General features: G+C 31.7%; 1 protein-coding gene across 1 annotated transcript in view; it reads left to right on the plus strand.

Annotated features, from left to right (window-relative positions):
* Nucleotides 1–16,362, plus strand: part of DMD (dystrophin) — a 2,117,885-nt gene that overhangs the window by 882,473 nt on the left and 1,219,050 nt on the right. Inside the window, 2 exon segments of the mRNA XM_074300855.1 lie at nucleotides 8,940–9,011; nucleotides 9,013–9,135. Of these exon segments, the coding sequence (XP_074156956.1) occupies nucleotides 8,940–9,011; nucleotides 9,013–9,135 (195 nt within the window).

Here is a 16,362-nt window from a genome sequence, read left to right on the forward strand (position 1 = left end):
ACAGTTTCAATTCCTTCATCTGAAAATTGTCTGTTCATATACTTTGGCCATTTATCAATTGGAGAATGGCTTGAACTATTATAAATTTGATTCAATTCTCTAAATATTTTAGAAATGAGGCTTTTATCAGATTGTAAGAGATATAAAAATGTTTTCTCAGTTTATTGCTTCCTTTCTAATCTTTTCTGCATTAGTTTTGTTAGCACAAAAACTTTTTTAGCTTAATACAATCAAAATCATCTGTTTTTGATCAATAATAATCTCTAGTTCTTCTTTGGTCACAAATTACTTCCTCCTTCACAAATCTGAGAGGTAAACTATCCTATGTTATTCTAATTTGTTTCTAATAGCATTCTTTATGTCTAGATCATAAACACATTTCGACCTTATCTTGTTATATGGTGTTAAGTGTGGGTCTAAGCCTACTTTCTGCCATACTGGTTTCCAATTTTCCCATCAGTTTTTGTCAAATATTGAATTATTATCCCAAAAGCTGGAACCTTTAGGTTTGTCAAATACTAGATTGCTATAGTCGTTGACTATTTTGTTCTGTGAACTTAAGCCATTACACTGATCAACTTCTCTATTTCTTAGCCAGTACCAAATGGTTTTGATGACTCCTGCTTTATAACACAGTTTTAGATCTGGTACAGCTAGGCTACCTTCATTTGCTTTTCTCTTCATTAATTCCTTTGAAATTCTTGACCTTTTGTTCTTCTAGATGAATTTTGTTGTTATTTTTTCTAGGTCAGTAAAATAGTTTCTTGGGAGTTTGATTGGTATAACACTAAATAAATAGATTAGGGAGTATTGTCATCTTTATTATATTCACTTGACCTATCCAAGAGCACTTGATATTTTTCCAATTGCTTAGATCTGACTTTATTTGTGTGAAAAGTGTTTTGTAGTTTTGCTCACACAGTTCCTGATTTTTCCTTGGCAGATAGATTCCCAAATATTTTATACTATCAACAGTTATTTTAAATGGAATTTCTTTTTGTATCTCTTGCTGTTGGATTTTGTTAATGATGTATAAAAATGCTAAAAATTTATATGAATTTATTTTGTATCCTGCAACTTTGATAAAGTTGTAGATTTTTTCTAATAGTTTTCTAATTGATTTTCTAGGGTTCTCTAAGTATACCATCATATCATCTGCAAAGAGTGATAATTTGGTTTCCTCTTACCTACTCTAATTCCTTTAATCTCTTTTTTTCTTCTCTTATTGCCAAAGCTAGCATTTCTAATATAATATTAAAGAATAATAGTGACAGTGGGCAATTGTGTTTCACTCCTGATCTTATTGGGAATGGTTCCAGTTTATCCCCATTACATATGCTGCTTGCTGGTGGTTTTAAATAGATGATACTGACTGTTTTAGGAAAAGAAAAATTCTATTTATTCCTATACTCTCTCCATATAGCATAGATATAATGTACAATATATAGTATTTTCTCTAGTATTTTCTAGTATTTTCATTAAGAATGGGTATTAGAATTTATCAAATGTTTTTTTCTGCATCTATTGAGATAATCATATGGTTTTTATTAATTTGATTATCGATATACTCAATTATGTTGTTTTCCAAATATTGAACCAGCCTTGCATTCCTGGGATAAATCCTACTTGGTCATGGTGTATCATCCTGGCGACAATTTTCTTAATAGTTTTACAAATATTGAACCTGCCCTGCATTTTTGTTATAAATCCTACTTGATCATAGTGTATTATCCTGGGGATGATTTTCTGTTATCTTTTTGCTAATATTTTATTTAGAATTTTTGCATCAATGTTCATTAGGAAGATTAATCTAAATTTTCTTTCTCTGGTTTTCATGCTACCTGATTAGGTATCAGTACAATGTCTGTGTCATAAAAGGACTTTGGTAGGAGTTTTTCATTCCCTTTCTTTTCAAATAATTTATATAATAATGGAGTTAATTGTTCTTTAAATATTTGGTAGAGTTCACATGTAAATCCATCTAGTCCTGGGAATTTTTTTAGGGAGTTGATTAATAGCTTATTCTATTTCTTTTTTTAATGGGACTATTTAAGTGATTAATTTCCTATTCTGTTAATCTGGGCAATCTAAATTTTTGTAGGTATTCCTCCATTTCACTTAGGTTGTCAAATTTATTGGCATAAAGTTGGATAAAGTAACTCCTAATAATTGCTCTAGTTTCCTCTTCATTGGTGGATAATTCTCCCTTTTCTTTTTTGAGACTAACAATTTGATTTTCATCTTTCCTTTTTCTAATCAAATTAACTAAAGGGTTTTTTTTTTCATGAAATCAACTCAGTTTTATTTATTAATTCAATAGTGTTTTTTTTTTACTTTCAATTTTATTGATCTCTCCTTTTATTTTTAGAATTTCAAGTTTGGTATTTGATTGGGGATTTTCAATTTGTTCTTTTTCTAGCTTTTTTAGTTGAAAGCCTAATTCATTGATCTTCTCTTTATGCAAGCAAGCATTTAGAGATAGAAAATTTCCCTATTACTGCTTTGGCTGTATACCACAGATTTTGGTACATTGACTCATTATTGTCATTCTCTTAGATGAAATTATTGTATATGTATTGTATATATTGTATATGATTTGCTGTTTCATTCATTCATTGTTTAGGATGAGATTCAGGCAATTAATTTCCATATACTTTTTGGTCTATTTTCCACCAACCTTTTATTGAATGTAATTTTTATTGCATCATGACCTGGAAAAAATGCATTTACTATTTCTGCCTTCCTGCATTTAATTTTGAGGTTTTTATGTCCTAATATATGATCAATTTTTGTATAGGTTTCATGAACTGCCAAGAACAAAGTGTACTCCTTTCTGTCTAAATTCAATTTGTCTAACTTTGAGAGAGGAGTTTTATTATAGATTTGCTATGTATTTCTTCTTGCAACTCTTAACTTCTCCTTTAAGAATTTAGATGCTATACCACTTGGTGCATATATGTTTAATGTTGATATTGCTGCATTATCTATGATATCCTTTAGCAAGATTTAGTTTCTTTCCTTATCTCTTTTATTTAGATCAAATTTTGCTTTTTTTTTGATCTGAGATCTAAGATGGCTACACCTGAAACATAATAGATTCTGCTCTGGCCTTTTACCTTTATTCTATATGTATCACTTTGCTTTAAATGTGTTTCTTGTAAACAACATATTGTAGGATTCTGGCTTTTAATCCAGTCTGCTAACTGCTTACATTTTATGGGAGAGTTCACCCCATTCACATTTACAGTTAAAACAACTAATTCTATATTTCCTGCCAACTTTTCAACCCCAAATTATACTTTTCTCTTTCCTTTTCCCCTTTTCCTCCTCCCCAGTATTTTTCTTATGAGCACTACTTGCCTCTAGGTGTCTTTCCCCTTTAGGTTCTCCCCATTTCTTATATCTTTCCGCTAGTATTTTTGTTTTCCTTTCTATTTAGCCTATTCTTTCCCTTTTTGCCTTTCCCCTCCCACTTTTCTATAAGGTGAGAAAAGTTTCTCAGTGAAACCAAATATATCTAATATTCATTTTTGAGTCAAATCTGATGAGAGGAAGATTCACGCAATAATTGTCACACTCTCTTCTTTCCCTCAATTATAATAGATTTTCTTTGCCTCTTCCTAAGATGTGATTTCCCTCATTTTACCTCCACTTTTCCCTTTTTTCTATTACAATGCTCTTTCCATCTCTAGTTTCTTTTTTATAACAGTAAAATCAGATTATACATGTATTCTTTATGTATACCCATAACTGAAATAGTTCTCAAGAGTTTTGTTTTTCTTTTTACCTTTTTATGCTCCTCTTGAGGTCTATATTTGGAGGTCAAATTTTTTGTTTAGCTTTAGTCTATTCATCAAAAATAAATGAAATTCACTAGTTTCATTGAATGTTCATCTTCCTCCCTGAAAGAAAATGCTCAATTTAACAGGGTAATTTATTCTTGGCTGCATTCTGAGTTCCTTTGCCTTTTGGGAATATCAGTATCCAGGCCCATTGATCCTTTAAAGTGGAAGCTGCTAGGTCCTGAGTAATCTTTATTGTGTTTCCTTTGTATTTGCATTGTTTCTTTCTGGATTCTTGTAATATTTTTTCCTTGGTCCTATAGTTCTGAAATTTAGCCACAATATTCCTTGAAATTTTAATTTTGGGGTCTCTTTCAGGAGGTATTCAGTGAATTATTTCAATGGTCATTTTACTTTCTGATTTTATGACATTTGGGCAGTTTTTTTTTATGATTTCCTGAAAAAATAGTTCTAGCCTTTTCTTTCATCATGGATTTCAGGAAGTCCAATAATCTTAGATTATCTATCATAGATCTATTTTCCAGGTCAGTTGATTTCCGAATTAGGTATTTTCTATTTTTTTTCTATTTTTTCAGTTTTGCTTGACTGATTCTTGTTGTCTCTGAGTCATTATGCATTTCCATTTGTTCAGTTCTGAATTTTAGTGAATTATTTTCTTTATTTACTTTTTGTAATTGTCCAGTTGAATTTTTAAATGAGCTGTTTTGTTCTATGAAATTTTTTTTCCCATTTCACAAATTCTGTTTTTTAAGGAGTAATTTTCTTTTTCCATTTCACAAATTCTGTTTTTAAGGAGTTATTTTCTTTTTTCTGTTTCAGGAGTTCTGTTTTTCTAGGATGTTTTTCACTTTATCAAATTATCTTTTAATGAATTATATGCCTTTACCAAACTCTCTTACAAAGTTTTCATTTCCTTTCCCCATTTTTCTTCTAGCTCTCTTTAAAGATCCTTTTTAATTTCTTCTAGAAGAGCCTTGTGTGATGGGGACCAAGTTATATAATTTTGGGGGGCTTCAATTGGAGACAATCTGCCTTTAGTCTCCTCGGGGTTTGATACCTCTTCTTCTCTTTTGCCATAGAAGCTGTCTATCATCAGAGTTCTCATTACTTTTTTACTCATTAAAAAAATCCTTAAGGTCTACCTTTAGGGCAGTAGAGGTTTTCTAAGCTTATTTAAGCTAATGCAATTGAGGTAGGTCAATGCTGACTCATTCCTGATGCTGGGTGAGCGTGGCCAGGTCCTGTGAGATTCTGGCTAGGGGTTCACTATTTACATTTGTGTTTGTGTTGGATGTTTTCTAACTTCTTTACTGATCTACTGGCTTGCAGCCAGAGCAGAGTAGCCAACACTGCTATAGATTCTTCTCCTCAGATTCTCTGCCACAAGTGAGTCTGCACTACCACTACTATGTGGATAATGTACCTCTCTGGGACTTGTGCTATCTGTGCTGGCATTTATGCTCAGCTGCATATGCTGGCTGCCTCCCTCCTGTTTCCAATTGAAACAGACCTTTTCTGGTGATCTTCTAAATTATCTTCTGTTGGTAATTTGCTGCACTCCCAATATTTTTGGGTTTTGCCAGTCCAGAGCTATTTCAGAGGCTGGATTTGCTAATTAGTCTGAGGGTTGTAGGAGAAGGTCGGAGAGAAGTGTGTATTATCTCCACCATCTTGGTTCTACCCCCTGAATATCTGCTAACTTGATATTATTGATGATGGTGGCATTGATGATGACTTTAATTCCATGGCATGATTAATATAATAATTTGTTATATAAAATGAAGATTATAATTAAGGAATCCTTTGTTCTATCATTAATAGAAACTGGGTTCACATCAATATTAGTAAAACCTGTAATAGTAAAATGTGGTAATACCATCCTGGTACAAAGGAAAGATAATTGACCTTAAGAATCAAAAGAATTCACATTTCCTTACTTATACTATACTTAAAAAACTTACCAGTTACTCTCATACTTTTTTCATATGGTTGTGAGAATTGAATGCTATCAGTTAAGTAGAAGTATTCAAGTGTATAAGATTTTTGAGTCATTAACAAAATTAATGAAAACATTTCAAGTTCAGAATTAATTGTTCTCTTAATCATAGAAAATTAGCCAAAAATTAAATGCAGAAAAAACTTTAATATTATAACTTTAAATGTTCTCTACACAATTAGAGGTTCAGAAGTTGCTGTTATTGAATATTTTTCAGTTTTGTCTAATTCTTTGTGACACCATTTGAGGTTTTCTTGCAAAGGAGAATAGTTAGTCATTTCTTTCTCCAGCTCATTTTATAGATGATAGAACTGAGGCAAATAGGGTTAAGTGCCTTACCCAGGATTATAATAAAGCTCGTAAGTGTCTGAGACTAGATTTGAACTCAGGAAAATGGGTCTTACTGACTCCAGGCCCAGCACTCTATGCACTATGGTGCCACCAACGCGCAATCTAGAAGTTCAGAGTCGTACACCAAATTTGTCACATTTATAACCCACACACTGCATGTAGTCAGCAAAAGTATGATACTGCTGCCACCGTGGTGTTGTTGTTTTTTAATCCATACAGGTATAAAACGAATTATTAATATGGAATTTTCACACACACACACACACACACACACACACACACACACACACACCACTTAACCCTTTACTATCTAATTGGATACTTTTCCACCAAACTAATTTAAATTGTGAAATAATCTACTAGTTTCTATTTTTTATCAAATGAACTGGGGAAAATAACTTATTTCTTTCAATATAGAGTAATGATATTTCAGAGTTAACATCATGGTAATTTGAGAGAAAAATAATTAATTGGCTAACACTATAGTTAATGCTAATTCATTTCTATTTTTAATTTATTTATGAATATGTATACTTAAATAGGTTTCCCCATGAATATATACCCTAGAAGTATGGATACTCAAAAATGAATTGTAAGAAAACAAGTTGTATGGATTGTTATCAACTTTACATATGTGGACTGTTGTGAGAAAAAGTGATTTTTAAATAGTGAGAGCTCATCTGAAGACATGGGGAAAGAAGAGAGTGACACTACTGTTGCTTGCTTCTGGTGGGAAAAGGCTGAGCATAGAGTTCAAAGATAGGAGGTGGCTGGAATAGAGATAAAGGAGAACAGGAGGAAGAACACTCAACAGGCTGACATCTAGTGGTAAGCCAGTGACCTATATGAGGTTCTGGAGCATGGACAATGGAAGACAAATATGTAGTGGCCAGATGTATGGATGACTTGGCAGTTGGAGGAAAGTTCTTCTCTCTTATTGCAGAATTTTCAAGCAAAGCCTTCATGCAACTGTGGAGATGTTGGCCTCTCCATATTTCTGTTTCACTTGGAAGAGGAGGCTTTTGTTGGGGCAGGGAATCTTACTGGAGAAAGGAGGGATTTGCCATGGAGTACAGAGCTGAGGGGCCAAAGGGAGGAAAGACAACACATACATATATACTCAGAAAGAGAAAAACAGACAGAGAAACAGAATGACAGAGGCAGACACAGACACAGAGACACAGATCCATAGATAGAGTAACAGAGACAGAGAGAAAGAGAAAGATGGAGAGACAGAAAGAGAAACAAAGAGACAAAGAGAGGCAGAGAGAGAGAGAGCACAGTATTATAAAATTAATCTAAGTGGTTTTGGAATATAAATTTCTTTCAGAATTCTTTGTGTAAAACTACATTTGCAGAAAGAAAGAATTGTCTGTAATTAATTAACTTGAATTAACTTTTACAAAAATAGTTGTGCTAGAAGTTTTAGGATTCTAAAAGTGAAACTTTCAAATTAAAAAAAAAAAAGAAAGAAAACAGTAATGTAGCATTTATTGGGCAAGTTTAACTTCTTATTAAGTTATGAAGATTTGTTCTGTGAGCAAATAATTAAATGATTCCTTTTATTTATCTCACATTTGTGGGGAGTGGTCTTTTGGTGAAGACACCATAAAACTGTATGATTCTGTTTATAAGTCTAGTGGAGAATTTTTACAAAACCATTGAAACCATAGTTTTCAATCGACCCAAGCAACAAAATTTCTTTCCAAAAGCACTTAGTCTTCAGAGATACAGAAGTCGTGGTGATTAAGATTACATCATTAGATAGGTCCTGATTACAATTAATTTTCAATCTAAAATTTTAGCTAAAATAATTCCAAGACAGTCCTGATGCCCTAGTATGTTAGCCCTCAGAAATATGGTTCCTATCTAAATTGGTCAGTCAAATTTATTTGATTTTTCTCAAGACATGAAGGAATCTAGAGAATGTGGTGAAGATAAGAGCAGATTTATGATTTCTAGCTTTAGGCTATTACCACTCACAGAAACCCAGAACAGAAAAGGGCTGTTGGCAAAAATGTAAGTGTTGTCTACTACATTTAACCTTAAAAATAGTTGGGATGCTATCAAAATATAAATTGCATTCCGAGGTATCAAAATACAAAGCATTTTCTGATAACTGTTTCAATTAACAATTCCTTCACAAGAATTAGAAATGAGACAGAATAAGAAAGCAAATGAGCATATATTAAATATTCATAATTTTCTGGGTATTGTGTTAATCACTTTCTAAATAACTCATTTAATCTTCACAACAATCCTGAGAGAGAATTGTTATTATCACTTCTATTTTGTAGTTGGAGAAACTGAGGCAGAAAGTCGTTAACTGATTTGTGCAAGACCACATGACTAGTATGTGACTAGGGTTAGATTTCAACTCAGTTCTACCTAACACGCTCTTATCCATTATATTTAATTATCTCATAATATGTGTGATTGGGTGGAGAGGGGAATGTAGTTAAAGAATACCAAAAATACAGAAGAGCATACACCAGATCTACTTTTTTCTTCCCAGGATAATCTCCCCTTTGTCTCTTGCCTGTATTATGTTGCTTTTAAGTACTTCTTAGACCATGTTTAGCATAACTTATCCTAGGTTGCTAAATTCCTAAAGAGAGTTTGGAAATATCTTCATCTTCTTTTATTTAACTGAAATTTTTCCTTTAATAGATATGCATTTGTAATCAGTTTTCTTCTGTTTTTAGATGGATGGAATTTGTATCAAATCACTGGGTATTTTTCAAATTATTAGGAAACTAAAAGAACATTCTATTGTATATCTATACCAGCAAACTGTTCATGAAGAAACAACAATGGTGATGACCGAAGGTTTGCCTTTGGAAACCTCTTATGTGCCTTCCTACTTATCTTGCTGAGATTCTTCGGGTCACACAAAGCATATCCGAAGTGGAATTTCTTCTTAATACCCCTGATCTCAATGCTAAAGACTTTGAGGACCTGTTCAAGCAAGAAGAATGTCTGAAGGTAAGATTAAAATATTTCCATCAAAGTATTTGTGAATACATTGTTTTTGCTTTGTGACAGTATGATTCACTGAAAAAGTCCACTTTGTTGGAGTCATGGAACTAAATTCAAGTCTAGGTTTTGCCACTTGCTATATTTTTAACTGCTATATTTTAAATTATATATATATATATATATATATGTGTGTGTGTGTGTGTGTGTGTATGTGTGTGTGTATATATATATATATATATATATATATATATATATATGTAAAATCTTAAATAAGTTACTTAACTTTGATTGTCACAGTTTCCCCACTTTTAAAAAGAAGTTGTTAAGTAAGATGAGCTTTAAGGTACCATCATCTCTAAATTGATAAAATGATGAACTATACATATGTGTGTATGTGTGTGTATGGAATGTGTGTGTGTGTGTGTGTGCATCGTTAATTCTTCAATTCATAATGACTCTGCAATTTAGGAGTAGATATAGGAATACAGATTCACAAATAGGCTGTTCAGTCATTTTTCAGTCATGTCTGACTCTTTATGACTCCATTTGGAGTTTTCTTGGCAAAGATGCTAAAAGGTATGCCATTTCCTTCTAACATACAAAGCTAGTAAACAAAAAAGAAAAAGAAAAAAGTGAAAGGTTGATTCTTCCAACAAAACTAAACAAAAACATTTCTTTTTATATATATGCCAAAATTGGGCAAAAAAAAATTTTGTGTTCTCAGTCACAACTCACAATAGTGAGAAAGCACAGTATCTAGCATATAGAAAGAACAGAATAAATTATTGTTAAAACAAATTAAAGAGGGACAGTTAGGTGATATAGTGGATAGAGCATCAGCTCTGAAGTCAGGAGAACCTGAGTTTAAATTTGATCTCAGACACTTAACACTTCCTGGCTGTGTGACCCTGGGCAAGTCACTTAACCCCAATTACCTCAGCAAAAAAGAAAAAAAGAAAAAAACAAGAAAGAAATAAAAGTTAATTAAAGATCTCATAAGCTTAGAGCATGTAACTTTTCTAGTTTACAAATTAGTAAAATGCATTGTTTTAGATCTTGATTGTGGTATTTTTTTAAAATAAAATGTGGAAGACTAAAAATAAGAGATTGAAACATGGCATAAAGCATATAGAGTGAACCTCAGATGACTCATTCACATCCTTCCTCTGACACAAAATGACTGTGAGTTTGGGCAAATCAGTGAATATCTCAGTGGACAAAACCAACAATTTAGCACTAAAAATGTCTGAACAGGTATTGATCTATCTTGATAAGGGAAAATGTATCACTGAGAGCACTGAGAACATCAGCAAATCAGTTCAAAAATAATATTTACTATAATATCTACCATACAATTTACATATTTAATTAAAAATAAATATTGGTAATTATAGTCACAAAAAAATGTTGCAGTTTCTGAGTTATAACTAAGAGTTCTGATGTCTGGAACAAGAGAGAAGTAGAGGATGTATGAAGAAACATGAGAAGATATTGAAAGAGTCCATCCATGGGAAGAAAGCAAGATAGAGTAGGGGTGAGAAAGCAGAGAGCAGAGAAAAAATTGAAATTCTTCCTCTTTAACCTGTTGACCTTCACCTTCATTATACTACTTCATGTGGAGTTCTTTGAATGACTTGAGTTTGTGTTTAGCTCTTGTTATTGTTCAATTGTCTTTGACTGTGATCCAATATATGTTTTCTTGACTAAGATATAGAATGGTTTACCATTTCCTTCTCCAACTCATTTTATAAATATGGAAACTTAAATAAACATGGTTAAATGACTTGCCAAAGGTCAGATAGCTAAGTAGGTGTCTGAGGCAACTTGAACTCAGGTCTTCATGACTATGAGTCTTGCACTCTATCAACCCACCTAATTGCCATCTTAAGGGAGAAGTATTCTATTCCCCAAAGAATTCAATATTTACACACATGCACACATATGCATATACACTTATGCATACATACATATGCATACCTTAATCCTTAGCTAATTTTTCCTCAAAAATCTTCTAATCTCTCAAACCCCCTATCCGAAAAGTTGGGAATTATGATATTAAGTTCATTTGAACTTGAGATGCTGCTGAAATGTATGGCAGATATGGTAAATAGATAGTTTTCTTTTATAATTTTTGAAAATTATTTGCATATGATAAATATAAATCTATAAATCTATATCAGGGTTCCCTATCATTTTTAATAATTTCTTCATACTTAGCTTGGTTGCTTTTTCCCAGAAATTTCATTATTTAAGATCCCTATTTCATATTTTATTAATTTGAGCATCTTATAATTTTTGTAAATATTTTTCAATTTTTTAACTTAAAATTTTTGGTATAAATTTATGCATTATATGATATGATTATTCTTTTTTCTTATCTATCTCTGATTCATTCATTTTTTTAAATTGCTGATTGGTTTTTCTCTCTTTTTTCAATTATGCTAGCTAAAAGTATACTAAAAGATGATTTGTACTTTTGCTGAGGGATTTATTTGTCAAGTGTAATGGCTATGACTGGTGAAAGAATCAGGGAAGGTGTTGTTGCTGGTCCAAGATTGCATTCTATAACCTTTGTGTCACTTCTTGGTTGCCAACATAATATCTTCTATTTAAACTTTTATCCAGAACTCTATTACTGAAACTTTTGGATTAGACAACAAAACTTTCCTGAAACATTTTAGAAGTTGACAGTTATATGGCTTAAAATAAATGTTAGTGTGGGTTATTTTTGTTGTTGTTGTTGTTGTCCTTTGGTTTTGTGTTTTTGCAGAGATCTGTGCTGACTTAGGTTTTTTCAAGAGGTGAGGGGAAGTAGACCCTGGGATTTCACATCTCCTTTGGCTCCCAGAACAGTGGGACAGGGTCAGCTGGAAATGTCTATTAAGGTGGATGGTAAACTTTGGCTTCTGATCTTTATGCAAGTAAGTCTCAGTGTAGAAGTGAATTTTATAAACTCAGTGAGATTTAACTTCTTACACATTTGATATGACTTTAGTTTATAAATAGAAATATTTTAAAATGTGTTCCTAACAAAGAAGTGGATAAAAAAGAATAGGGTAAGTTGAGGACAAGCAAAAAGAAGCCATATATATATATATATATATATATATATTAGATAAATTGTGTGAGAAACAGTAACTTTGGTGTTACATATATTTTTGTTTTGTTGCTGCTGTTATGTTTTGTTTTCTTTTGTTTAATGTATGAAATTTAAGTTATTAATAACAGCAAAAGTTTTAGTTGCAGATATTTACTGGTTGATCACAAGCTTATTACTTGATCATACTGATACAAGAAAAGGCCAGCTGTTGACCTTCTCTAAACTTGGGAACTTGTCTGAAGCAATAGTAGGTCCAGATATCAGACTACTTCAACACAAGGCTGCTATTAGCGTCAGAACAGTGGAGTTTCTGCAGCACCAGATAGGATGATAGATTTGGGGAATGTTAAGCTACAGTTGCTGAATCCATCAGCCCTACAGATTTTTATACTATTTTCTAAGTTACATCTTTATATATTAAAATAATAGTTAATTATATTGGAGGTAAATATGTTATATTTTATAAGGATAGAAAAATGGATTTCCATAAAATGTTATTTTTGCATGTATATTTCAAAATATTCTTGTATCAAAATCAATTTAGCTACTATTATGATAAATAAATATACTGAACTTAGCAGACATACTGGAAAGGCTAGATGGTGTTTATATCAGTGACAAATGATTATAACTAGATTGTTTGTGGACACTAGCTTAGGGAAGATGGAGAGCCCTTCTAAATTCTGGCACCTAGAAGGAAGAAAGTCCTGCTTGCTTTGCCTTTGGTCTAGCTCTGAGTGATTTCTTTTAAAATGCTTAAAAGAAAAATGCTGAATTCTAAGACAAGATAGAATATAGTTAAGCTTAAGCTCTGAAAATTGAAAAGGTAGTATCTAGCAATAACTGTATTGACTCTTAAGAAGCTTAATATAATAACATATGTCTCATGAAAAAAATTTTCAAGTAATATTTTATACTTAAAATGAAGTATTATTAACATAAGCATATTCTGGCATCTTTCTAAATTAAATGATGTAAGGAAATGAGTTTAGTTGCTATAAGCAAGATTGATCTAGCATTTTATTCTATAAATGACATCTGAAAAACTTATTCCATAGTCTAAATAGACAAATAGAAATATATATGTTTCTTTTAGAAAACTTAGTAACTGTATATTAGCAACTTCAGGTGAGTATCTTATTAAGCCAAAACAAGCTATTTATAAAATGATTCACTCAGAGAAAATGAGATACATAAATTACTAAAATAATAATAATGATAATGATAATAATAATAATAATAAAAAGATTCTTCCCATCCATTTCAGTTGTAGGCCATTTTAAAATCTGTTTTGCTGTACATATTATATGATTCTAGTATATTTTGGTGCTGTGAGCAAATGGTCTCAATCAGTTTATATAAATGTGCCAGTATCCCTATCATTCTACATTTTAAGTAATTGCTCATGACAGAACAGCTTGTAAATTCAAAATTGTCATAAAAGATTTAAATCATTGCTAATGAACCAAGACTCAAGTTTTCCTTATTCTCTTCATGGACAAACAGGTCAGGAGAGCAGTGAACCTGTAAGTAGTTAGTTCATTATGGACTGGTTTCTGATTAATAACTCGACCGAATATATATACATTGCTAGCGTGTGAACATCTATAGCTAATCATTTGTTCATCCTAATGCACTTAATATTATTATAGCTGACACCAATTTTAATAATACTGATTACTATGGTTACAACTAAGCAGTGCTGCAGGTTTAATTTAGGTGAATTATTAAATTGTCATGAGATGCAGTTGTAGGCACAATTCCATCATATTCTCAAATAAATCTCTAGCCACAGAAAAATGGGTCTTGCACATTCATAGTCTTTGGGGAGGGGTATAGTCTTGAACTGAGTCTTTTTGATGAATATGTATTTCCTTGTAAAGGCATTCATCATTGTCATTATCCAGTAGTAAAAATAGAAAAGCAGTGCATAAATTGTACAGCTGCTGGTTGGGAAGATTTGAAATTAAATTGTGGTTGATTTTACTCCTGACAGATTTGCATGAATCAAATTATAGAACTGTAGTGGGTATCTCTGTAGTTTAACAGTTATTTCTTGAAAGTTTAGTAGTTAGGATGAATAATTTATAATCATCCTAATTAATGCTTTTCTGAAAAAATATAACAAAATAATGTGTAAAGATACCAAAGGTGCCTCAAACAGAAGAGAATCTTAAAACATTTTTGCATATATAAATGTGTATGGGCACTGCCTTTAAAAAGTTAAAAATAAATGTGAAATCCACATAAAAAAATGATCATTCTTGTTTCAAAGAAAAATTTAGCCAATTAATTAATTATGTATATTTTTTATCATATTCACATATATCACATGCTATACATAGGTATGTATATATACATGTGTGTATATGATACATGCATCAATATGTATGTGTGTATATATATATGACAGAATGTCACTCATCTTCAAATGATTAATTTGGCTATGCTCATTTCTGATGATATCAAGAACTATCATTCTATTTTCAAATGACAAAAATATGTTGATTCTTCTAATACAAATTTGAATACATGATTGATCTATCTGAAGTATAGGGAACCCTTCTTGCCATCCTGGTTAAAAAAAAAAACTATTTGCCAGTCAGAAAGTGTTCATATGATAGGAAAAGGTAGTATGAAGAATGTTCTTGGATCCGCATCCTTCAAGAATCAGGTAAAGTAATAGAGAAGGTTTAATTTGAATGAGAAAACTCAGTAAGTACCTTATCATTACATAATATTTAAAGGACTATCATGTAGAGAGATTCGAGTTGTTTCATTTGGTTCAGTGTATAACCAGAAGCAATGGGTGGAAGTTGCAAAAATAGAATTTGGACTTGATATAAGGGGAGTAAAAAAAAAAAAAAAAAACTTTTCTTAGTTTGTTCTTAAAGTGGAATTGGTCATCTCAGGAGATAGAGCATTCTTTTTTCCTATACCTTTTCAAGCAGAGACTAGATAATCACTTGCTAGGAATATTAAGGTAGAGATTAGTCTTATATGTGAATTGGAATAGATGGTCTTTGAGGTATTTTCCAATTCTCATATTTGCTGATTCTTTGAGGATATCTCACACTCACAGAGATAATGGACCATCCCTATTATCTCATGGATTGAAAAAGTAACTAGCCTGAGGAGAGAATGCCCAGCGTGTACCCTCTGAAATACCTATACTCAAAAAGTTTTGTCTCAGGACTACTCAAAAATTATTGAGGAACCCCTGAAGAGCTTTTGTTTATGTGAGTTTTATCTATCAGTTTTTATTATGCTGTAAATTAAAATATTTTATTATTATTATTATTATTAAAATAGGTTTTATATCACAGATTACTTAAAAGTATCTCAGGAATCTCTAAGGATCACTAGACCCCACTTTGAGAACTACCACTATAAAATTATATAGGGATTTTCCTTTAGTGATACTCATATAAACATAGCCTCAAAGTGTGAAGGTGCAGAATTTTTCTGTGTAGTTTATTCGGGAAGTCATATGTTAGGTATTGTAATAATAATAAGTGATTCTTAGAAAAGGAAGGGCAGGGAATTTAAATGCCTTCCACAAAAAGCTTAAATTTGAAGGGGCAGTTTGAATCAGATAAAATATTATTTTACTGATATTACCTTAATTTTCTCTCCTATGTCAGTACTGATTCTATAGTTTGAACATATGCTTTCCCTGACATTTTTGCTTTTTACAGTGCCCTTTATTACAATACACTGGAAAAGCTTTGTTCAATTTTGGGGTAAGCTTATTTGAAACTTTTCTTCTTTCCCCAAACCCCTTTGACTATACTACTGATCAAAATATCGATTAATGATGCAATTCATCAGACCCTACAAAATGCAAGTTTCTCAATGGAGAAAATGGAATGACATCAAAAATAAGATGGGAGGGGAATGATATTAGGGAAAACATGGTGGCTTAGCCTTAGCAATATACATATTATCCTTAGATACTAGAAAAGGAAAATAAGATATGTAATGATGCAGAAAACCTATCATGTGTAATAGAAATTAGATTTGCTTAACATAACCTCATAGAATTAAGTTAATAAACATTACACCTCCTCAAAAAAAAAAAAAAAAGAATACTTACTATTTTAACTTACTATCTCAAAAGACATCACAGGCAT

The sequence above is a fragment of the Sminthopsis crassicaudata genome, chromosome 3 (assembly GCF_048593235.1).
Source record: "Sminthopsis crassicaudata isolate SCR6 chromosome 3, ASM4859323v1, whole genome shotgun sequence".
Taxonomy (NCBI): domain Eukaryota; kingdom Metazoa; phylum Chordata; class Mammalia; order Dasyuromorphia; family Dasyuridae; genus Sminthopsis; species Sminthopsis crassicaudata.